The sequence below is a fragment of the Xiphophorus couchianus genome, chromosome 3 (assembly GCF_001444195.1).
Source record: "Xiphophorus couchianus chromosome 3, X_couchianus-1.0, whole genome shotgun sequence".
NCBI classification, from domain to species: Eukaryota; Metazoa; Chordata; class Actinopteri; order Cyprinodontiformes; family Poeciliidae; genus Xiphophorus; species Xiphophorus couchianus.
In genome coordinates, this window is record NC_040230.1 from 23758499 (window position 1) to 23782565 (window position 24067).

Consider the following 24067-nt stretch of genomic DNA (forward strand, 5'->3'; position numbering starts at 1 on the left):
AGAATCTTCTTGCCCATTATTCTAAAATATCTCAAGTTCACTCAGGTTGGACTGAGAGTGTTCGTGAAAAGCCATTTTTAGGATTTGCCACAGCTTCTTGATTCCATTCAGGTCTGGACTTTGACTAGGCAGTTTAAGCACATGAACTGCTCCACAGTTTTGCGTCTTGCATTGAGCAAAACGTACATTTTCGTCTCAACTTTTCCCATGAACCCTCTGTGACAAAATGGGACTCTGGTTTTCTTTCGTTTGTCCACTCTTCCACAAGGGCTCAAATTATTGAGTTCACAAATATTAGATGTTTTGTTACCAGGTTCTCCCACCAGCAGAGTCACCACCTGTCTCTCTGACCAATGCTCTCCTCGTCCAGTCGGACAGTTTAGACATCTGAAATCTGCGAGATGTTCAAAGTTTGTGAAATTTTGTTTCTATAACTGCGAAACATTCCCACCATCTCTCTCCCTGACCCGACCGCTGCGTTCCCCGTCCTCCATGATGCCGTTTGTTCCCTTTTCTCTGACAAACCTCTGAGGCCTTCCCAGAACGGCTGTATTCATACTGATTTTAAACTACACACATCTGATTGTGAGCCTACTGTAGGTGATTGGTTGAACATAGTCAAATAGTTTAAGGGCATCCGAGTAAAGCTGGATAAATACAGAATATGTGTTACTTTGTTTCAGCTTGTCTCATGAAATCCCAATGCAACGCATCACAGTTTGTGGTTGTAACGTGCGTTATCAACAGCCCACAATCTTGACATGGAGAGCCAGAAAAAAAAAGCCGACTAGGAAACCAAAGCAAAAGAAAAATATAAAATTGCTTTCTTCCCCTTTTATGAAGACTCAAAAAGAGATTTGAGACCCAGTGAAAAACAAGGGGGAAGAAACTCACATTTGGACTGTGGCAAAGTTTCACAATATATCTTTGATGGTCAAATCCTCATTTTGTTTGTTTTAGGAAAAAGTCCACTTCTAATCTCTCAGGCTGCAGAAAAAAAAGAGAAGAAAATCAATCTAATGGCTTCAAACTCCTTAAATCTCAAGCACAAGTTAACCCTTGCTTTCCATTAAGCTTCTGATTTAAATGTCTTTTTGCTGCAATGCAAATGTAGCAAAAATATTAGCTTTATTTCAACAGATAGACTCCAAAACACAAATTATATTCTGCAGAGACAGTTTTTGCTTTTAGTAGCATAAATTGTCAGATGTCGCTGTAACATTTTTAAGTCAGAAAAGGCGATAGAATCAATGCCTTACACTGACCAGAAGCTGAACTGAGCCGACATTGATGTCCAGCTGTACGAAAGTCCGTGAGAGGTTTGCTGCCAAGACTCACAAGCCTTCCTGCATGTGCAAACTGTGGGAAGTTAATTTCTCAAATCTGCTGCAAGGTTCGATGCTTGCAGTTTCACTACTTTTCTTGTTTTCACTCCAAAGTCTCATTTTCTAATCTCATCAAGTCCAAAATTGAAATAAATCCAAATTATGTGCAGATTAGTGAGTTTGGTTCAGACTCTCCTCCATTTTGTTTGTTAATAAGCAGAGAGATTATTTGTTTTGTTTTGGTTTATTCCCCCTCTTTCCTTCTTCAACCTGATGGCAAAGTAGTGAGGGTTAAATCGCTGAAGTAAATCTTTGGGCTCAGAAACTGGTTTGTACTGGATCAGAAACTGCTGCTCTGCAGGATTTTTTTTTTTTTCTCATAAGCTGCTGTTAAAGGCTGGATTTTAGTTTCACACCATAAAGGTTTAGCTTCCAGAACATTCTGGAATTTGGAGTTATAAAACAAACAAAAAAAAAAGAGTGTATTGACTGGCTTTAATGTTCTCCGTCACGCTTTTTTTTTTATCACCGTCTGACTCATGTACCCTGTCCAACTCTCACTCAGCAACCTCTGACAAAACTACTAAACCTAACACCACTTAGTGACATAATCGTCCCAGCAGCGCGTAGCAGACGACTGACTTAGATGCAACGACAGCATAACGGCTCTGACCGGGTCAGTCGGGGTTAATTAGTTACACCTCTATTGGGTGGCAGGTTATATCTTCACATGAAGCTTAGTCAGTATGTGAGCTCTACTGTAGAGGGCGGAAACCAACTCTTGTGGCATCCTCTCCCTCAGCACACGCAGAACATGAGAAATTCCCAAGGGTGCGAGATGAAAGCAAGTGTTGAACCGCAGCAATTCTCGTCACTTTTCACTCGAAGTAATAAAGAAAAAAAAAAACTCTCAGATTCTGAATAAATCCACAATCGACTGCCAGCTTTTCTGTTTTGCTGAGATAAAAAAAAAGAGACCACAACAGGTTTTTAGTCTTTTTCTTCTTCTGTCTTTCAAGCACTTCTTTGCCAATGCTGAGACATTTACCTGAATGTGGCCTTATGGAGGTTATTTATTTGAGTTTATTTATGATTGTGATACTTTTATGATTTAATATCCAGCAAGCCATTTTAGTAACTTTTTACATGTATCAGTAAAAAGATACCAGAGTGTTGGGTTGTTTATCACGATGTGGGCCTCTCACCACAAACATGAGTGATAGTGAAAAGCTAAAAAGAAAACAATTTTGCGGATATTACAAAGAGATAGTTTGAATATTCTGACAATATCTTCGTCGCTGGAACAGCTGCAGGAAAATGTCCCTGCCGGATTTTGAAGAAATGCATCTATAGACTGAAATTTTTTGCACAACAGCTGAAATGCAGATGTAGACGAAGAGCACAGAGAGAAATGTTTAAGCCTTGCCACAGGTTTTTCTTTGATTAAAATCTGGTCAAAGATTTGGCCTCATCTGACCGGAGCACCATGTTCCACACCTCCCTGAACAGTTTGGAGCAGGGCTCTTCAAACTCTGGACGGAAAACATCTTAGATGAGCCAGTCGTCTTTATTTGGTTCCCAAAGAAATGCAGAAACTTGCACAAATTCGGCCTAATGGCAGAGACACAGAAAGACAGAATAATTTTGACTTTTCAAATCATATTTCTATATAAATCTGCTTATATAGATTGTTCTTTCATCTTTCTCTCCAACTACATTTTTGTTCGATTAGACAGAATCAGAGGTCTTCACAGCAACATGTTTTGTTTTTTTTCTTGGGTGGGGGAAGTTAAGCTAATGATTTGGATCTCCAACAGTGGTTATGGTGGTTTATGCAAAGCCTATGTCAAAAACCTTTGCACTTTTTTTACATTGTAAATATTTATATAGAAGTGCAATAACACATGTTTGGGGTAATAATAAAAATGGATGCTATGAATGAAACATTAAGTGCAAAATGTGGTAATTATCCGTACCGATGGCATAATGTGACTTAACATTTTAATTTGACCAACATAACTGGTATTTTGTGGCAACCCTTTCAGAGTCCTGACTTCATCATCAATAAAACGACATTCTCTTCAAAGACTGAAAGACTTTTGGATTTTCCACTTCAGGTTTTTGGATTTTTTATATTTATTTTTTTGTCCTAAGAGAGTCTCTCTGTCCTGTTACGTTCAACACGTTCCACGCTCGCAGCACATTTGGGTTTTATTGTTTTATCTGCAGCGATAACTGGCTTTAAATTGCTTTAAAACGTGATGTCTGCTCCCTGCTCCGCAGTCTACTTTGGGTCTGAGTTTAACCTTTACAAACGTATCAGATCTACGTTCTGGTGCCCTGCCAAAATCAGCCACGGACACGCTGAATAACCTCTGGACTTTAGACCAGACTGGACTTTACTTTGAGAAGTTCTAGGCCAGCATTCTGCTCTGCTTCTATATTTGCTGCTGCCATGTAGTTTGCTTATATGGACCTTTGTTTAACTCGACGTGTCAGTCTTCGATTCGGGATCCCGCGGCCTTGCAGCCACCAAGCTATTTTTTTCTTATTTTTTTTAACAAATGTAAAGCTGCTCTCATACTTTCCAACACCGGCACCACCGGTGGGTCAGGTGGGCAGAGGTTTCCATACATAAATCAATCTGTACCTTGTTTCAGAAAGAAGGTGGAATGCTTTCCATTGTGGGCGTGTTTTGGTGTGTGTGTGTGTGTGTGTGTGTGTGAAGGGAAAAGTGTTGAAGGTGACTTAGTTTACAAAACCCTCCACAATCCAGAGGTGTGGGAAAAAATTCCCTAATACAGATTTGTGTGTATTAGAGCAGTTTATCTGAAATATCTGTGGTATGTGACAAGCGCCAGGAGTGGTTATGACCTCTACTGTTAACATGCAGCCACCAAAACAAAAAACCAAAATTTTCATGATGTGAATCACCAGCAGTGTGTGGGAAGTACATCCTACTCATTCATGTAGCCACACTTGCAGGTACCTGCGCAAACAAATTTCACTCTTTGTCTTCCTCCGCCGGCCGAGTCTTTGATGGCGTTGCGCTGCGTTGCTGGGTTCTGTGTGCTCTGCTCTCGCCTCGTGTGTTTCACGTACTGACCCGCCTGGAGCCAGGCCAGATCAGACAGAGGTCCTTCTGTCCTGCGCTCACGGATGACACGTATTTTAGCGGAGGTCAGGGATATTTTAGCTGAAACTTACAAATGTCGGTTGAAGATTAACAATATTTATTAGAGTAGAACCAGCCCAGAAACACGGGCTGAGGTCCTTTAGTGAAGTCGCTGTTTCGCTGAGGAAGCGCTCCTGGATTTCTTGCACAATTTAATAGACATACTGGCAAAGGCTCATGCTGTTGCCACACTTTCAAACACACTGTCAAGCTTTCTTTTATTGGCATGTGCTGCATTACGTATTAAAATGTTAGACCTTCTAACCATGGAGTTAAGAGTTGCATTTATTACGCTCATGCTTGTAGACTTTCTGTGAAAAGATATGACGGGGCCACAAATAATTTCCTTCATTTTCCCTCCTGACTGCTGTTTTCAGAAGAGCAACACATTTATTATTAGTAACAGTGAAGTAATCCTTCTTAAAAATGTGATGTAAGCAGATGATTTCTTGCTTATTCTTTTTTCTTCTTTTTTTTTTTTTAGTTATGAAAGACTTTCTCTCTTCTTAAGAACAAAGCATACTTACTTACCCAAAGACCCAATGAGAAGGGCTGTTTCATAACGATGCAACACACTTTGGGGGTGTCAACAAGTTGGATAAGAAGTTTTAAACACCGGAGAAACGGTGAAGCTGCGAGAAAAGAGGCCAGAGCAGCAGCAGCAGCAGCACTGCAGGGTCTTGCATGCTGCTATTGTGAAATCTTGGCAAGTTTGTTGGGTCAGTTTCATGTCTTTAAGTCGGCTTCCTGTTTAGTCTTAATAGAAAGCTTGAACAGAGTAAAAGCACAACTTAAAGTCTGAGAAATGCTTTTTAAATGTTTACGTGTCAAACACTTTTACCATATAATGTAAGTAAATACATTGTCATCACTGTCTGTAGATTGCAAGACTCATGCTTATGAGTGAGATGTAATATCTCACTCATGCTAATAAACATAAAACATATAAAAAGCAACTAATCTAAATCGAACCACTTAAAGGACATTCTGAAAGAATTTCAAGTTGATAAAGACATAATCGGCTAAACTTTGTCTTCACATTGTCTTGTGTGTGTTTTGGATTTCTAAATGTCTGTCTGGAATCTGAGGGAAAACGTGGAATTACTATTCATGAGTGGATTGCCGACAGGAGCGAAATCCTGGAGGTTGGGTGCCATGACACAGCCTTATCATCAGTCTTGTCATCATGACAAAATAGCTCCTGTGAGGTCCAGTTGGGTCAGATTCTGTTCACTTTCTCTGAGTCGGCTGGGATTCTGCAGCAGCTCTTCAACCTTAGCCTGACCCAAGAGGAGGTTCCGTTGTTGTGGAAGACATCCTGCCAGGTTCCGGTACCGAAGAAAAGTCACCCATCAGTCATAACGACGGTAGACCTGTTGCCCTGATCATGAAGGTCCTGGAGAGACTCCTGGCGGCCCAATTGAGTAAACAGACGATCACATATCAGGACCCCCTGCAGTTTGCATATCGCCGTGGAGTTGGAGCTGATGATGCCATCAGACACCTGCTTCAACAAACCCACTGTCATCTGGACAAAGCAGGCAGCACAGTGAGAATCAGGGTCTTTGACTCTCAGGTGCAGTGAACACAATTCAGCCTGATCTGCTCTGTTAGAAACTCCAGAAGACACAGGTGGAGGCCTCAACAATCGCCTGCATCTGTGTCTACCTGACAAACAGAGCACAGTTTATGAGCCTGAAGGACTGTGTGTCTAACCAGGTGGCCAACAACATGGGAACACCACAGGGCACTGAACTCTCACCATTTCTTTTCATTCTCTACAGTTCTGACTTCCAGCACAAGTCAGACTTCTGTCATCTACAGAAATATTCAGACGACTCTGCAGTTGTTGTGAGTATCAGAGGAAGACGAGAGGCTGAGTACAGAGATCTGATGGAGCACTTTGTGGCCTGGTGTGGGAACAATCATCTAATCTTGAATGTAAACAAAACCCCATGAGATTAAGCAGAAATAGTCTATTTTGTTAGTTTAAAAACTGGATAGTGCAAGATGTATATTGCATCTTCTCGTTCTTGTTATGCATATCTAACAAGAAAAAATCCAGATTTTAAAACATCAACAAAACTGAGGCGTTAAATATCATCATGGGAACATGTGTGGGTAAACCACCGGAAATTTTAAGTGCAACTGGAACATTCTTGGTGTTTATTGGTTCTAGTGGTCTTTATTTGAAAGTAGTTTGACAGTAAGGAGGGTTACGAGAGAGGGGGAAAACATGTGGCAAATGTCACCAGGCCTGGAATCGAACCTGCGACTACTGGCATGAGGACTAAGGTACAACATGGGTTGTGCTTTTCTCCCCGCGCCACCACAGCAACACCTTATCATTGGTTTTAAAATGAACATCTTTGCGAAAGTTTGTTCACTGGTCAACATTTGACTCTTCTTTATTTCCTGTTGAGTAAAACTCAGCCAGGCTCCGAGGAAGGAGTCCTGTTCTTCAGAAAAACAGAGGGAATGGCATGTGTTAACACCAATAAAAGGAAAACAAATTTAAACATAAAAGAAAAAGCAGAAAATACTCTTTTTTCCCCCCCTATTTCCTAAATTTATGTCTCGGTGACCACAATGAACACTGCATTTTGTAATTTTTCCTGTCGTTGAAACAGAGGCAGAAAATCCGTAAGAGCAGCGGAAACCTGTACAAAGAAACTTTTTTTTGCTTTTTCCACGTGTTTCTGTCCCTTGAACTGAGAGTGAGGCGAGCAGGATGAGAGTGCGTTCCTCTCTGAGGTCACGATTCGCAGCCTGAAAGAGGCGAACTGCTCCCTGAGTACTAGTGGCGCTCTTCAAGTATCTCGGTGTCTTGTTCATGAGTGATGAAGCATTTAAAATACTTTCAAACTCATCTCAATGGCCACACATTTAGCTTGAAAAAGTCTTGTTTTTTCCAACTACCTAAAGCATTCCTGACCATATTTCTTTGAGTTATTTATTGACAATTAAAATGTTGACTCATGAACGAATGAATGGAACCTCATTGGGGAAATAGAATAATAAAGCCAATCGACCAACTTGCCCCTACTGGCAAAGAAAAGCAGGAAACCCAATAATAGCTCAAGCCCAACAGTGACATCTACTGGTGATGTGTAACACTTTACAGGTTTGCACTTCGAGTTGAAACTGTGCATATGGTTACGTCAACTATTATCACTGTACAAGATTTCATCAAACTTCATACGTAAAGTGTCAATTTACTCTTGAAGCTGTTATCCTAATAGCTGGACTGTCAAATATTCATAAATATCTTTAATGCAATACAATCAAAGAACATGACAGAAGGTGAACTTGTGACTTTAATTGGATTTATGACAGGTGTTTAATAATATTTCTTTGGAGTACTTGTATGACTTCTGCTTGAAGGGTTTTAGCGTGTTTTTTCTGTCCTGCTTACACTCTGTGGTCTGGACCAGCAACGTGGCAGCCTGTTTAAATTTACCTAGCAAAAGTATACACACCCCGTTCAACAATTTTAACAATCCCTTCATACTACAATCACAAACTTGGATATATTTTTATTGGAACTGTATCTGATAGATCAACCAAACAGTAATAAAAAAAAAACTCACAAAACTGTGGGTTTCATTCACAGCGCAGAGCTCAGGCTGCTGCAACACAAGGCAGAAATGGAAACTTTATGAAATAGCTACAAGATTATGAGTGATGCTGATGAATAATGTATTTTAGTATGCTGCATAAATGACTAAAAATATGTCAAGGTGTAATTGTTTTTTTTGTATTATTATTATTCAGCGAGGAAGTGAAAAGAGTCATTGTTCACATCTGCCCGATTCGTTGTAATTGTATTCAAATCTACTGGATGAAATAAGCATAGACATTGCAGGAAAAGTAACTAATCTGAAAATTATGCAAACATACTGAAAATCCAGTTTTCCTCCATAAATCTTGTTGTTTTTACTCTTTATATCGTTTTAGTCTATCGGCGAACTTCCTCAACTCTGGCGTCAGCGGCGTCGGTTGATGAAGAAGCTGTCCACTCCTCCTCTCTGAGCGTCTGTTGAAGAGGCCTTACTGTTCTTCCTCTGTGGTTTTCCACAAACGGTAGCTCAGGTAGCCACTTCCTGCGTAGCACAGTGTGGCCAGAAATGCAAAGAACTGAAAGCAGAAAGGATTTGAAGGCGAAAAGACAAACAAGGGTTGACGTAAATTCTGAAAGGTACAAACACGTTTTTTAACAAGAAGAAAAATGTGTCCACAAGCAAAGAACCGATAAAATGTCCACTTTTCCAGAAGAGAACAGTTCTCTGACCAATGTAGCTTGGTTGATTTTCACTCAGGTTCTTGCTGTATAGGAGACAATCAGGTCCATTAACTTTCTAGAACATTTTTCGGTATCTTAGGCCTCCATGAAGTTTTTTACAGCCTACATGTCTTTTTCAGGAGGTCCGCACTGGTAGCCATTGTGGTATGGGTAATTTTTGGTTTGAGCGAATTGACCTTCTGCTTAGGGTGGCATGGCTTGCAGGGCCAAATGAGGCAAGCAAAGGAAAATGTCAATGACAATCTCAGTGGGGTAATAAATACTTTCTTTATAGCATCTTTAAAGATAAAAAGAAGTCAGTTTCTTCCAACAGACTCTTAAATTAAAGACTATGATAGAAGTGCAGAAGGTAAAACATAAATAAAAGATCACATAAATAACACCATCGTAGCTGCTGTTGAAATATCAATCTTTAAAGATGTCTTCAGCTGTTTTTTTTTTTTTGTTTGTTTGTTTTGTTTTGTTTTTAAGTCTGCAAAACCACACTGGGGGCCAAAAACTTTTTCTCTGCTGGATGTTAGACTTCATTTTGGAACAGAGAGCAATCCCTGATTAATTCATCTAAGCAGATCTGGGATGTAGGATAGAAGATGTTTCCATGTGAAGGTTGAATCAGTGGGGAGTGGGCGCCCCCTTGTGTTTGTGACTGTGACAGAGAATCTAACTGTCTGTTTCTAATAATTAAACAAAGCGCTAACTTGTTATGAGAATGATTATTATCTGTTTTCCTACATTAAACATTGCAGGAAATTCACACAGCAACGAGGGAGAATGTCACCCAGTTGAATAATGGATTTACGATGTTTTTCATCATCCAGGAAGCAGTGAGTTGGCCACGCTCGGCCTCCGTCAAAATCATCTGATCGACTTTAGGATCGCGCAGAGACCAGTTATTTAACAACGAAGCAAAGACTAAAAGAGCTTGCATTGACATTTGTGCGCTTACTGCTGATGCTGCCCAACAGTTGTAGTTGTGTCGCCCTCTGGTGGCCTGGCCCACACAGACAGCCTCGACCACGGCTGTCACCAGATACAGAGCAGCAGCAGCGCAGTTGAAACACAGCGACTAAAGGAGGCAAGCACAGAGACGTCAGCTCGCAAATAAAACGCCAAAGTGGAATCGATTCGGTTGATTTACTGAGCCAGACTGTGTGTGTGTGTGTGTGTGTGTGTGTGTGTGCGGGCGTGGGTGTGTGTTTGGTGTGTGAGGGTTACCAGCGTCGTCCAGGGGATCTGCGGTATCCTGCTGTGGACTCCGGTGAGATAAATTATGAACAGGCAAATGGTCAGAATCCAAAGCAGGATGGACACAAACATCACCCAGCAAAGAGTTGACAGGCGGAAGTAATCGGTGCCGCCAATCAGGATCCAGACCAACATGCCAGTCAGCTGCAGAGAGGAGAGGACAAATGAAACCACATCAGGGATTCATCACAGATATTCTGTCTTATTTGTTCATGTCTAAACAGCCTTCTGTCGACTCTTCCCAGCCCCCTCTCAAATCATTTTAATGGTGGCAGTGAGTGATTAATTGTTTTTTTCCCCCCATGAAACAAACCACACCCTTCCCTTTTCCCAACAAAAAGTTCCTGCAGGATGTTTCATATCACCGGAAGATTCTGTCTGACTGTGGGTTTTATTTTAAAGTGAAATCACAAACACAGTTGCCTCCGTTGGGAATTTAATTGCCTAATGTAAAAAAAAAAAAAAAAATCCTGCTTTTGACAGAATTTCATCTTGTATTGCATCATGTGTGGAATGCCCGTCCGGTCCGGTCCGTGGCAGCCAGCCAGACTGTATTTGGAGAAAAGCTGCCCAGGATTTTTTTTTTTCCCCCTCCGGCTGAATTGAAGAGGAAGAGAGACAACGAGGGAAAGAAAGGACAGAGACTTGATTTGCTTTGTTGTTTTTGGTTCACTTCCAGTTTTCATAGAAACACTGCTTCTCGACTTTTATGACTTTTCTCACACCAGGGTTAATGTTCAAATACGTTTCCCTTTGAGTTCTGTGTTTTTCTAATTGAGTGCCAAAGATCTCAAAAGCTTCTTAAAGAGACAGAGGCCCAATTTTAAGGCGTAAAATTACAACGTCAAATTTTTTTAAAGTCATATTTGATATATGTTGCATTTTTATAACAACTGGAGGTAATATAGTTACATTATTGTGCTATAAAATTGCACTATGCGGCTGGAAAACACATAATACTGCCCCTTTAAATTCAGTCTTCACTGAGATCTTCACTTTATTCTTTCAATTTAACATCATTTGTATATGTTTATGTAGCTCGCATGCATATAAGCATATAAGATATTTCAGATTGGAAAGTAATTAATTGATCTATTACTATATGAAGATTAAAATTAATGCCAAATCCCAAAATGTCATATCTTCCTATCTTCACTGACTTTACAGCAGAACTGCATTTAGTCTTAAAAAGTCACACTTACTATCTCCGCCAGAAGAAGTATCCCTTTGGCGTTTGTGGTGAAATGCTGGTCGAAGGCCAACGTGGAGGTCGAGATGTTGAACTGTGGCAGAGAGGAAACCCTGCGGGTCGGCGCCGCAGTCGTCCTGTCCATGATGCAGGGACGCAGAGGGACTGTGAACTTTTCCCAAGAGTGTCGCCGCAGCACAGGAAGTGCTGTTCCTGCCCCGGAATCCAGCATGGACACCCGTCGATGAAACTTCAACACAAACGAACGGGTTTCATCTGCCTACATTTGAAAAGCACCAAGTCAAGACAGGCCAGAAAAGGTTTCAAACTTTTGCTCAGACCGTGTTTGTCCACAGCATGGAGACATTTATACCGTTTAAATGTCGTGTCGTTTCATTAACCGGGTTTCATTTGTCACAGACTTTTTTTTGGCTTGGTAGACATGGCTAAGATAGCAACAACAAAGCTATAGTAAGATCACAAATCATAGCAATTATATTTTATAAAAACATACATAGAAAAACATGTTACTGGTCCTTACACAAGAATTTGTACAAGTGCTTTAAATGATCTCTGAGTCTCTCAAATTCTCTACTTGTTGACCCTTCCTTGTTAAAGCTGTTCTTTCCTCTTTGCTGACATTGCCAAACTTGCTTTCCTTGAAGCAGTGAAACACACCAGTTTCACCTTCTGTTGTATGAGACATAGCTGCTCACTAGTCGATCAAAAGTATGTTGGAATCACTCTGACGCCTTTGATGGATTTCAGTATTGTTAGCTTAGAGGTCTTAGGTAAAGGTAAATAATTTTATATAGCACATTTTCAGCAACAAGGCAATACAAAGTGCTTCAAGGTTATTCAGATATTGAAAAGAAATCTTTTAAAATGTCTGAGGTAGAAATATATGTCTGAATCACCCGGGTTCTTCCTACTGGATTACTTCAAAACCATCCAATTGTTTGTTTTTAATAACAAACAATATCAGAAAGGTGTAACATAAAATCAAAGTTGTATTGAACTGCATTGTAAGCAGTCGTACAGATGCTGACGTAAGCAGAAAAGTTGCAGCTGGACATAAGCTGCAGCTGCTGCTACACTTGTAGTTCAGTGTAAGCGAAAGGGCTTTAAGTTGGTGATCTCACATACAAGAGACCTGGCATTAAGCTCATATTGAGGAGAACCAGGCATTGCTGCAGTGCAGTGTTGAAAACAATGACTAGCTTTCGCCACACGGGGGCAGTAGTTGTACACGGTCAGCGGTAAACCTGATGTCAGAGGAAACGGCAGAACTCAGGGACAAAGGACACAAGGTTGGAGCCAAGGAAGCGTTCAACACTGCTTAATTATCTTCATGGTGAGAATGTAGATTACTGTTTTCACTCTTTTATTCTTTTGTTGTGATTTAGTCAGAGGAAAAAAGTGATTTCCTCCGTGACTTCATACTCCCACCCACAGAGGCGTTGTTTTTTTGGGGGGTTTTTTTGCCTGTAAGGCCTCGCTGCACTTTGGAAGAATGTTCAATAACTGTCAACCTTATATATATCTGTGAAATGCATGACCATGTATGTTTTTGTTACAGTTTTGCTTTTTGGGCAACATACTTGTGTGTGTGTTTTGTTGTTGTTTTGTTTATTTGTTTTGTAGTGCTAGGCAGATGGGAATAGCATGAAGGCAGCTTCAGTTGACCTGTGATTTCACTACAAGATATCAAAGCAACTATTAGAGTGAACTAAAAATTATAAACAAATGAATCAGATCCTGATGCAGAGACTCACAGTCCTTGCTGCAATAGGCATTCAGATTAAGATGCTTTGGGGTGGAGGTCAGGGGGTCAATGCATGGACCATACATTATCTGACTCTACATGCTTTATCTTATGCTGATACACTAATTCTACCCTACTGGGCATTTTGTGCATTGTACGGCAATATGCCCATTGCAGCAGTCTATGCTTTTTCTTCTCTCCAGTGTTAATGAAGGATCAAAGTAGCTTTTCTCACTGTGTGGAGCCTGAACACCTGAAAAAGATTACCTGAAAGCACTTTTTGTGTGAATTGTTGACATTTGTTTGAATCTTTTGGTGATTTGAGCAAGTGTTCCTACAGCTTTGTTGCCAACATAGACATTGTGATTTGAAATGATCTAGCACAAAGTAGCGCACGTGGAACGGAGAGGACGTCGGCTTTTTCCACACTTTTTGCAGATAAAAATCTGAAAAGTTTGTGGTCAGACCTCTATATTCTAAACTTATTACCTACCAAAGTCAGCTAATTTAGAAACAGGGATCGTATTTTTGCGATTAAATCTCAGTAGGGACATCTTTGTTCCGTGAAGGCCGCAGAGGTTTGTTAGAGAACATCAGATTAAATGAAACCTGTTGAAAATCGGATACACATTTTCGTCTGCTTTGAAATTAATCACTATTTTATGTGGTCTAGCATATAAAATCTCTATGAAATAATTTCTCATTGAAACAAGACAAAGTTTGAAAACATCCAATTTTTCCAATACTTTTGGAAGACCCTATACATCTAGCATATTCACTCCATAAGACAAAAGCGGAATGAAATAGTGTTTTACAATCAATCCTGGCACATAAATGGGATTTGTGGGTCACATAAAGTCTCTGAACACCTCATAGGAGGCCAGCTTGCTCTTGTGTGCCTATCATAATTAATAACAATGGAGCAGTTTTTACTCCTCATCAGTGGCCTTGCACCTCCTGCAGCAGCCTCTTTCTGGCATTCCTTAAAGTAATTAAAACAAAGCTCGGTTTTAATCTCAGCAGTCCAAGTAAAATTGGGGTTTTTTTCTTCCCTTTAATGCCATGAAATACCAGAGAAGGCTTTGAGGTGCACAGGTTATTAATGGTTATTTCCCTTCTTTTATAGTGCATGATTGCACGCCACCTTGGCCTCGCATAGTTCTCGTCACATTTAATATAGCTAGGAGAGGAACTGAGGTAGAAAATGCCAATTTGCGTCATTGTCACTCAGATGTGTGATAATTAAGTCTACGGTAGCTGAATAATGAGTAATTGTAAACTTTGTGAAAAGGAAAAACTATTAAGACTAACAATTTTGCAATATTTTATAAAAAGAAAATAGACATTTCTTTGTTATCCGAGTTAAATTATGGGTAGCCTAGTCTGGTGCCACAATAACATGTGTTTGTTAAAGGACAGCCACATGTCCTGAAAAATCTGAAAATGATCTAAAAACGAATGTTTAGATTTGAAGCGAATAGCAACAAAAAAAAATCTTGAAATCTTCTCTCTTGAGAGTGTAGTGAAGGACACATGGCATATCTCCAGGAAACAATTGCTTTCCCTGAAGTTTCTTCCTCCGCTCTCCCTTCTTTAGACTCCCTTTTTTCCATTCTCCCTATTGTCTTCATTGCCTTTTCATATGTATCCACTGCTGGCTTCCTGTAATCGTCCACAGCCCTGGTGTCATTTTCATGGTGTGTGAGTTCTGGTTGCGCTGCGCCGACACAAAGCCTCGTCGCTGTTAAACACATGCTGCAGCTGTTTCTCAAACTCTACATGCTAAGATGTGAGCAACCTGAACTCAGCCTGAACCTCCTCACACACCCACATTTACACATTTACACACACGCCGACTCACCCCAATAAATGTGTGCTAGCCCAGATGCTGCACTGTAATTGGCCGCCATGGCGTCCCGCTGTGGCAAAGATATTTTTAACACACGCTTAAAGACACACACACATACTAATCCTTGCCTCTGCAACATCTGCCACATCCCTCAATGCATGTGCTGGCTAAGTGCAACCACACACACACACACACCCACCCCTGCGCACACATACACACAGAAATCATGAGGGCAGCCCCTCCCTGTTTAACCACCAGTCCTGACATCTGATCTAAATAAAATGATGTGGGGGTTTCACTGAAAGGTAGAACCTCGTCCTATGAGACTCGACTCCATGCAGCTGTGTTTCCCTTGGACTGTTTTCTCCGCACGGTGGCAAGGCCTCTGGAGCCAAGGTTGAGTCCTGTGAGCCCGCATTTGTTTGATCAAACTTTTGGCTAATAAATTAGATTTCTTGAAAATTCCGAGTTTTGTTTTTCTACCCGGACCTGCTCCTTTTTTCTCGTCTCCTACGGTCACATTTTTAGCTAAGTTAAAAAGAAGCGCTCACCGTTTCAGACAACAAAGAAAGTTGTTTCCCACATTTGTCTAGCAAACACAAGATGACAGCTTTTCTTCGATAAACGATGATGATGTGATAGTAAAACTTCCCCGGAGCCATTTGAAGTTTGCGTGCAGTGGAATTACAACGCGAGAAAAGCGGGGCTGCTTTTTAGCTTTTTGATTTTTTTTAGTCGCCTCTGGATATGATATTGCTCTCTTATATTTTATGCTGTGTTATTCTAAATTGGGTTGCTGTGAAGCATAATGAAGTAATAGTTGGAGGTAAATGCTGTTTTGTCTAGTTCAGTATTTTTTGCTGCTGTGACATCATAGTCATCACCAGTTCAATAACGTTTCTGTCAAAGTCTAAAAAAGTAAAGCAAACTAAACCAGTACAACCTGATGTAGTGCTGAAAAAGTTGGTTCTGATCAAAGGAAAAGGTAATTGAAACATTGGTTTAATTCACAAAGACATTTGAGTTTTACTAAGAAAGCTCTAAAGTTATAACACTACATTTGATGCACTCTTCACTCTTTCTATCAAATTTGTATTTGTGTGTTTGCCCACCATCTGGTCAGTGAGCAATTGATGTTTACCTGCATGCTGAGTCAGATTTGTGGTGCGTCATGCCAAAATTATTGCAGGAGACCCATGATTAGGATGTTGAGGTGTGGTCACAGAGAGGAAGCTTCCTGGTTTGCAATGATGTTGGTGTTTTGAACCACAACCTTTAGTTTAGGGATCTGCAGAGTGTGAAGTGGCACAGAGAGAGTCAGCTAAACCAGTTCTTATGCCGTTATTAACCAGAAACAGTTGGACTTCTCCCTTTGGATCAGAATACAGTCATTTTCTTATTGTCACAATAGTTTGTAGAATGGAGCTATAGGTGATAGACTGATTGGTGCCTAGTCGACGGTCCTGTGGATGAAGACAATCCTGACCTCACAACCTAAGGCTCTTGATTTACCAATCAGTCTACAATCCGACCCCCACCTAGACTAGAAAGGCACCGCTCCAATATTAATATCTGCATCAGTCCCAATATTGAAAAAAACTTCTCGATTGGTGACCATGTGCCTGATTCACAAGGATGTTTTGTGCTCTGAGTGACGTCATGCTTTATTATTTATTTTACATTATGCTTAGAAATCCTAAGTTCATGTTCTGAACAATTTGAAAGAAGATTTATTGCCATTTATTTTTACATTTGTCCAAAGTGGTCAACCTGAGTGATTTTGTCAGTTTCACTTTCTCTATTATTTATTTAACATTGGCTTTTATACTCCTAATTGGCTGGACTTTGCAAATTAAAGTTGTGCTGTTTTTACATGTTTGACCAAGTTTGTGGAGCTATTGGTGTATTTAAGTGTGCTACACAGGTCCAGAGTTAACCGATTAAACTTCTGTGTTTAAAAAAAAAGAGACATTTAAGGTGAATTCAGTAATGTTTTTCGATACAGATACAGCAATGTATTGGTATCGGTTCCATATACCGATGTTTTTCTGTATCGGTATCACCCGATACTAAACCTCAGATATCTGCATCAGTATTGGAAGTGAAAAAAGTAGACCGGTGCATTCCTAGTCATGGCTAAGGCGTTATGACCCAAAGAACAAGATTCTGACCAGAATGTGGAAATGACCATCCTAACACAATGCAGCCCCAGAACTCACTTGAGGGAAAATATATTTCTCTTCTGACCTAGAAAGCCTTAGGATCCTCCAGAAGAAGCCAAAGAACTTTACTGCAGAGCAGAATGAGATCAGGTCTCTTTACCTTTAGTCTCTGTGAGCTGACACTGGATGAGCTTTACACAGATCGACGGATGGCTGTGTTCAAATGAACTTGTACAGGCTAACATTTATGACTTCTCTAAGAAATGCAGAAAGAAATCTGTTGATCTACTGAACCTTGAAAGAAGTTCCTTCTAATGTGGCAAATGTAGGGAGAGCGGTGAAAATGAAACCCAACTATGATCTTTCCCAAAATATAACAACAAAATGTTTTATTGGGGCCTGAAACAAACAGCCAGCAAGTTCAATTCAGTTGAAATTGTAAGTAAAAGTTTTATATGTCGATATATCTCAAAGTGAGGCAGTAAAAAGCAGTCGACTCTGTCATTCTTATTTAGATTGGTGTTCTTTAATATTTTTCATGAACAAATACAAATACCGTCACTCTGTATGTTATGTTTTTCATTTAATTTAAAACTCAAAATATGTTGTAATGTTTTCAGTTCTGATTAAATTTTGTCATTTAAAAAGTCATGAGAGGTTGTTTTTAAAAAATATAAAAATAAAAACCTGATAAAAGTCGTGCTGCCACTGCAGATGGGTCTATGTCCGAGGGGCAGGGACGCGTTTGTCCAGGTTGGCACGGAAAGAGACCTTCCCTCTCTTGAAGAGCATTTACCATCTACCAGCCTCACTAGTTAAGAGAGACTGAGGGAGGTGGGGAGGAAAGGGGTTGCGGGGAGCAGCGAGGGAGAGAGCGATGGATGTATCAAACAGCAGCCCCCTGCTGAGCGGGGAATGGAAAAGCTGCTGGCACCAACATGAATATTTCAGCAGATAGCTGCAGCTCTCTGTACTACCCCCCGCACCCCGTCTCCCTGTCTGTCAGTCTCGCGCTCTCTGTCTCTCATCTTTTCCTTCTTTCCACTTCCCTCCCTCTTAACCCTCCAAACCACCACCTCCTCCTCCTCCTGCGCCCCTCCTCACACCCCACCCTCAGCCTCCCTGCCCCTTTACTGTCTCCTCATAGAGTGGACTGTGATAATCAAGGGAGGGATGGAGATGGAGAGCGGGAGACAGAGGAGAGACCTCTCTTCGGACTGAATTCTGGGTAGCGGAGAAAATGGCTCCCGAATGTAAATCTGGGAAGGCGGCGGCAGAGTGTTGCTTCAACTTGGCTGCTTTACTGAACACCCCCCTCACCCCCACTTCCCAACCTCCTCCCCACTAGGCATTTGTGATGGTTTCGCCCGGGGTAGTTGGACAATAAAAGCAGAATAAACGGAGAAAACAAATATAAGCAAGCAGGGGTCTTCTCTGGAGAGCTGAATAGATTTAAACTGTTTGCTGCCGCAACTTTTTTTCATTTTTTTCAATAATTTAACAGCATCCTAAACATCTATACTGTTTATTTTTTAGAAAACTTCTTATCGTTTCAATTTAGTCGCCGTGGACGTAAATGTGGGTCCCCGGAGCTGGCCCGTGTGTCGGGCTGGGTGAAAAACACTGATGAAGCGCTGGTGCTATCTATACGTTGCCTATAAATGACGTGCATTCAGCTACAGTGCGGCATTTACATGCACAGCCAGCCGTAAAGGTAAGCTGATGCCTGAAGGTGCAGCCTCTGTGATCTGCGCTTGTTTTCTATGCAAGAAATAAAAATAAAGTACTGCTTCAAATTTGTCTAGAAAGTGTATGCGCTGTAAGCACAAGTAAAACAAGTCACCAGAGACCAGCAGATTTATTTGAATAATATTCCGACTTGATATGTGGCAGCGGCTTCTGGTTCGTATATATTTTTATCATCACAACCAAAATAAACAAAACCCCGGGGTTACAGGGAGTTTGACAGAGCAAACTTTCAGGGAATAGGGGGAATCGGTGCGTCTCATTTATTCCATTTAGGAAATTATTCTCATTTATTCTTTCAGCCGACCAATTTCATGCACTACTTATGATTTGATTCCTGACATTACACTCATTTACCTAAAATATAAGGTTCAATACTGCAACTTGTACAACTTTCTGTCACTCCTGGAACTTCTCACACAGTTGAACTAATCTAAAATATATATATTACCTTTGTTTTAAAGGATTTTAAACTGCTGATTGAGAACAATTTATCACCAATATTGTTAAATGAAAAATATAGCCAGTGAGGCGTGGCGTCCATCTTAACGTACAGAGGAAGCACCTCATTCCTACTTTCAGTTTCTCTGGTAAAGCCTGTTGGTGTTAGCGCGCATGGCTTCATGGACTCTGTAGAATACCAGGGTATTTTTAAATAAATACCTGGTGCGCTCTACCATTATACTGGAAATGCATCTTTTCACTAAAAGAAATCATTTCCAGTTGGAATCATTTTGATTTCACCAACGATCCAAAACGTGTTGACAGTGAAAAGGTTAATCGGACAGAAAACCAGCCCTCTTTCACGGTCATCTGAGTCCTCAAACCTACAGAAAACCTGCAGAGATCAGGAGCTGCAGAGAGGACCGACACTCTGAATGGTCTCGAGAGATTGGCTTCACTGGCTAATGGAAATTGTACAACGTTTAACAGCGTTTTGACAATTTTAATTTTGTCAATAACAGATATTTTTTTAACATGTTTTCCCACCGTTGTATAAGGTAATCATATTTAAAAAATGTACGTTTTTTTAAAACAAAATTTTTTGAAGAAAAGATTGGGTTGTTTAGCACATCTTTACTAGGAGCGGTCGACACTGTGTAATGTGTTTGTGCCAAAGTGAGGGGATTTTACATGTTTTGATCGTCTGATAACTTTCATATCATTCTTGGCCACCTGTTGATATTCTTGGTGGATCGAGGTTTTTTTTTGTCCTCATTCAGCCTTAGCATACATGCAGACACATGTTTTGTAATTTCTGGATTAGAACTTTCCTTGAACCTTTTTCTACTGCATAATACATCGGATCGGGATAAAATTGCTCCAGTAAACAAATAAGATCAGAGTCCAATTGCTTTACCAGAGTCAGAGACTTAAGATCTAAGCAGATTTCACTTCTAGTTTTGCTTGTGCTCTTTTTGAGCCCGATTGCTGCTGTTGTAATGACACATAGTCGTTTCCTAAGGTGAAAGTTCACAACTTTAAGACTATGATGTGGGTGTTAACTAGTTTTTTGGTGTTAAATGAACACTTAATAAAGAAAGTGTTGTACAGCTATATTCTGACTAAAGGAAAGCCTTCCCAATTAGAATCTAAAGAGAAAGATCTTCTTGAGATTAAATGTTGCGGTTGCAGAGTGTCTTTGCCACAAACAGAACGTGAACGAATGCTTCAATTGGCCACAGACAAAAAATGAATTAGAAATAGAAAAAGAAAAATCAGTATTAAATGGTAGTGAAATCCTCCAGCACCAAAGCAGAGCTCTGAAAACCTGTTGCAGATCAGTTGTCTGATCTTCTTTGCTCCAATCACATGTGAATTTAAATGCTGCATTTTAAAAAAAAACAAAAAAACACTAAAAGCAAAGTACTAATTTCCGCATTTGTTCATTTTCAGCGACATGAAAGCAAAAATGCGGCAGATTTTAGCAGCGCAACAGTTTGTTTTGGTTTTGCGACTGGGCTCAGACTTTTCCCCGCCAGTTTTAATCATCAGCATTCAGACCCCTCATGCTCCCTGTTCTCTGATTCATTGTTAATACCGTGATGAATTTCCCGTCGTGCAAAATGAAAAGGCTCACACATCGCGGCGGGCGCATCAATAGTGAACCAAAACTTTCAAAGGGATCTGCTGCCGACGCCCTGCACAGCTCAAACGTTTCCAATAATTATTGCAAAGGCAATAATTAAGTTTTGATCAAGGCCGCGCCGACATCTCTGAGAAACAATAATAAATGTCGGAGCCGGGTAAAATGGAGTTGAAAACTGATAAACTCACTATTCATCTCTTTATCTGTCTTAACTTGAGCTGCCTTTTTTGCTCTCTGCCTGAATTGTTGTGAGATAAAAGCTAAAAAGTAAAAAAAAATAGAGGTTCCCATCCCAGCACTGTTTGAGTGTGTGCTGTTTGACGCCGACTTATGGGCCAGCGGCTGGTTAGTTTTCCATCAACAGATATGCCTGTCATCGTACGGGTCCAAGTGCTTGCCCCAGGCCAAGATATGAACTAATAGCAAACTCTGATAGTGCTGCAGTATAAGGCCAGCCGAGGTGTGTGTGAGTAGGTGTTGGGGTACAACAGAGAAGAGTGAATGTCTGTGGGTGGAAAAGATGGCCACATCTGGCTGCTTAAATGTGTGTTTGTGCATGTGCGTGCATGCATGTGTGCGTTTAATAGTCTGCTCAGTGTTTCATGGTGGCAAATCGCTCGTTCTGTCTCATCTCGCAAAACCGCTGGACGGCAGAGTCTGCACAGGCCTGATAACGCACACGTGCACCCGCGCAACACATGCACAAGCTGCAGTTTTCTCCCTCACAGAGAAACACACACACACACAAAAAAAACCCTCAGCTTCCCACACTGACTTTCCAGACCAATAAATACCGCAGCCTGTTGACTACCAGCAGGTCCGTGTAGTCACGGCTGTCGATGTTCATCCCCCTGCTGGCAAGGACGGTTTTGTTAGTAAAAACTTGTACGTCTGTGAAGGCTGAAACAAAGCTCACCTGCTCTTATTCAGCGGAAGGTGTTCTGCTCTGCACAAGCCGTTTTCAACATTTAGTGTTTAAACAACATCACAAAAATGCTACAAGATCTATCAGCGAAATTCTTCCTACGCCGCAAACCTTTCCGCATTTTGTTAAGCGAAAGCCACAAACTTGGGACTTAATGTGATAGAATGTCACAAAGTGTGGCATGGCTATAAAGTGGGGAAAAAATGACAGCTTGAAAAAACATAAAAATAGAAAGCGTATTGCATACATTTGAATCTAGCCCATTTTACTCTGATGCACCTAAATAAAACCGAGTGTAACCAGTTCCCTTCAGAAATCACATAGCCTATAAAAAGAGTAAACCTATGTCTAATTTATTCCCAGTATTAATTCATCTTTGTTGGAGAACATTAGTAAACAAACCGCCTTATGAGGGCCAAGAACTTCATGCAGACTAGTCAGGGATAAACCTAACCTAAATATTACACAAGATTAGGTTATGAAAAGCTTTGTCCAACCCAAACTCACCTCAAACTGGGAGGCAAACATTGAGCAGGGAGGGAGAATGAAGGTCTACCAAAATTCTTTATGAGTTTCAGAGATCCATTGCTCATGAAAGTGTCAACAGGGCAGCTATCGAGGTCTGCACATCACGAATTTGGCTTTTCTTGTCGAAAGAAAATCCTAAACTTCCTATTCTTCATTAGTCATGTAAAGGAAGAAATATTTATTAAAACTTTGAACAAAACGTTTGGCTCGTATCTTCCTTAAAACAGCCGGATCCTCTCGGCGAGCAGCGCAGCTGTAAAGCGAAACCACAACACGGCGTGTTGACGTCACAGATCACAGAGTTTAATTCATACAAAGCAACGCATGAATCAGTTAACAAAGCTGCAGAGGTACAGAGATATGCATTTTATCACAAAATAACAGACACACAAGGGAGACAGACACACACAAACACAGAGACAGACAAAGGCGCCCACGTGGAGAAAAATGGAAAAAACTCTCTCTATTTTCCTCCTTACATGTCATCTTATACCAAAGAGGTGTTTCCGTATTTTAATATATGCAAAGAAGGCGTTCCTCCTGTTGACCAACTGAGAGCCACCTTGGAAAAACTTAAACCTTCCCCTAAGTTTTAATGACAAAACTCAAGAGTCATTTTAGTTGTTAAAGTTATAAGTTAATTTCACAAAACCTATTTTACTCCTTTGGACTCAGCATCTCCCAAGATTTGAATCTTTGCCTTATCACGAACAATATTTAAAAGGTGTATCCGAAATTAAACATAGATGTTTCCAAGATTCGAAATCTGTGATCAACTCCAGTTGCAGCTCAGAGCCCCTGGGAAACCCCCAACCTCCGACCTCTAGGCAGGGGAAGATATTATTTATGGCCTGCTAATTTAACGCCTTTCAAGAGAATAGTGTTTTGTGGCTGCTCTAAGTTACAGCCCTGCCAGGAGAATGTTTATCTCTGCTTAACATTTGTCCAAATAGGAATGTTTATCTCTTAAACGCACATAGCATGAGATTAGCCATATTAAACACTCAACAATATCCATATTTCCTTAACAGTCACAAGTTATACAGTATATGGCACGGTAAATTGAATGAAACTACATAGCACTTTTCCAGTCATGCATCAAAGTGTTTTTACGCTAGAGCCACGTTTACAACTGGGCAAACGTACAACAGTTGGTGTGTGCAACAGTTGTACCCAGTTGCACACACCATCCCCACTACTAAAGCGGTGTGTGCTGCTTTTCTTCAGAAAAGTAGGCATGTGTGTTTGTGTTGGTCTATCCCATAAAATCCCCCGGGTTTGTGGTTGTAACGCCTCGATATTTGTACACAATTAGCAAGGAAATGATCCAAAATACACAACAGAACTGGTTTAAGGATGCAAAGAGCTGACAAGCATCGAGTTTCTGGAAAGGCCCTCAACTCAGTCCAGTTGAATCGTTCCAAGAAAACCCGAAATTTATATCAACTTTACCAATTCTATCAGGAGAAGAGTTAAAATATCAAACCAGAGCTGTACAGGAAGCTTGTTGATGTCTACAAAACATTTGTGTTCGGGGTGCCACTTGCTGAGCGATATTTAATCAAATACCTGTGGCCATGTATGTGTATGTTTGCTCCTGTATGATTTTGACCTTGAGTGGTTTAGAGAAACGTCCAATAATACGTCTTCTGTCAAAAAGCAATGCAGTTATCTGTTCCATGTTTTTTTTACTGCTGAAAACCTTTGTGTTGTTTCCAAAATGGCTTTGTGCAAATTTAGATACATGCACTTCGATTCGTTTTTAG

General features: G+C 40.6%; 1 protein-coding gene and 1 long non-coding RNA gene across 3 annotated transcripts in view; one reads left to right on the plus strand and one right to left on the minus strand.

The window, feature by feature from the left end:
* Nucleotides 1–7799: 7799 nt before the first annotated feature.
* The window catches only part of cmtm8b (CKLF-like MARVEL transmembrane domain containing 8b), a 38496-nt gene continuing 22228 nt past the window's right edge, over nt 7800–24067 (minus strand). The window contains exons 2-5 of the mRNA XM_028012701.1: nt 11251–11517; nt 10019–10192; nt 9750–9869; nt 7800–8637 (exon numbers count right to left, since the gene is read on the minus strand). Of these exons, the coding sequence (XP_027868502.1) occupies nt 8551–8637; nt 9750–9869; nt 10019–10192; nt 11251–11469 (600 nt within the window). The 5' untranslated portion in view covers nt 11470–11517 and the 3' untranslated portion in view covers nt 7800–8550. The remainder of the gene's footprint in view (nt 8638–9749; nt 9870–10018; nt 10193–11250; nt 11518–24067) is intronic.
* LOC114141842 (uncharacterized) overlaps nt 12330–24067 on the plus strand; it is a 66798-nt gene continuing 55060 nt past the window's right edge. Inside the window, exon 1 of one of the 2 annotated variants that reach the window (XR_003594914.1) lies at nt 12330–12591. This is a non-coding gene — a long non-coding RNA (uncharacterized LOC114141842). The remainder of the gene's footprint in view (nt 12592–24067) is intronic. The other variant, XR_003594915.1, reaches the window with a different exon arrangement.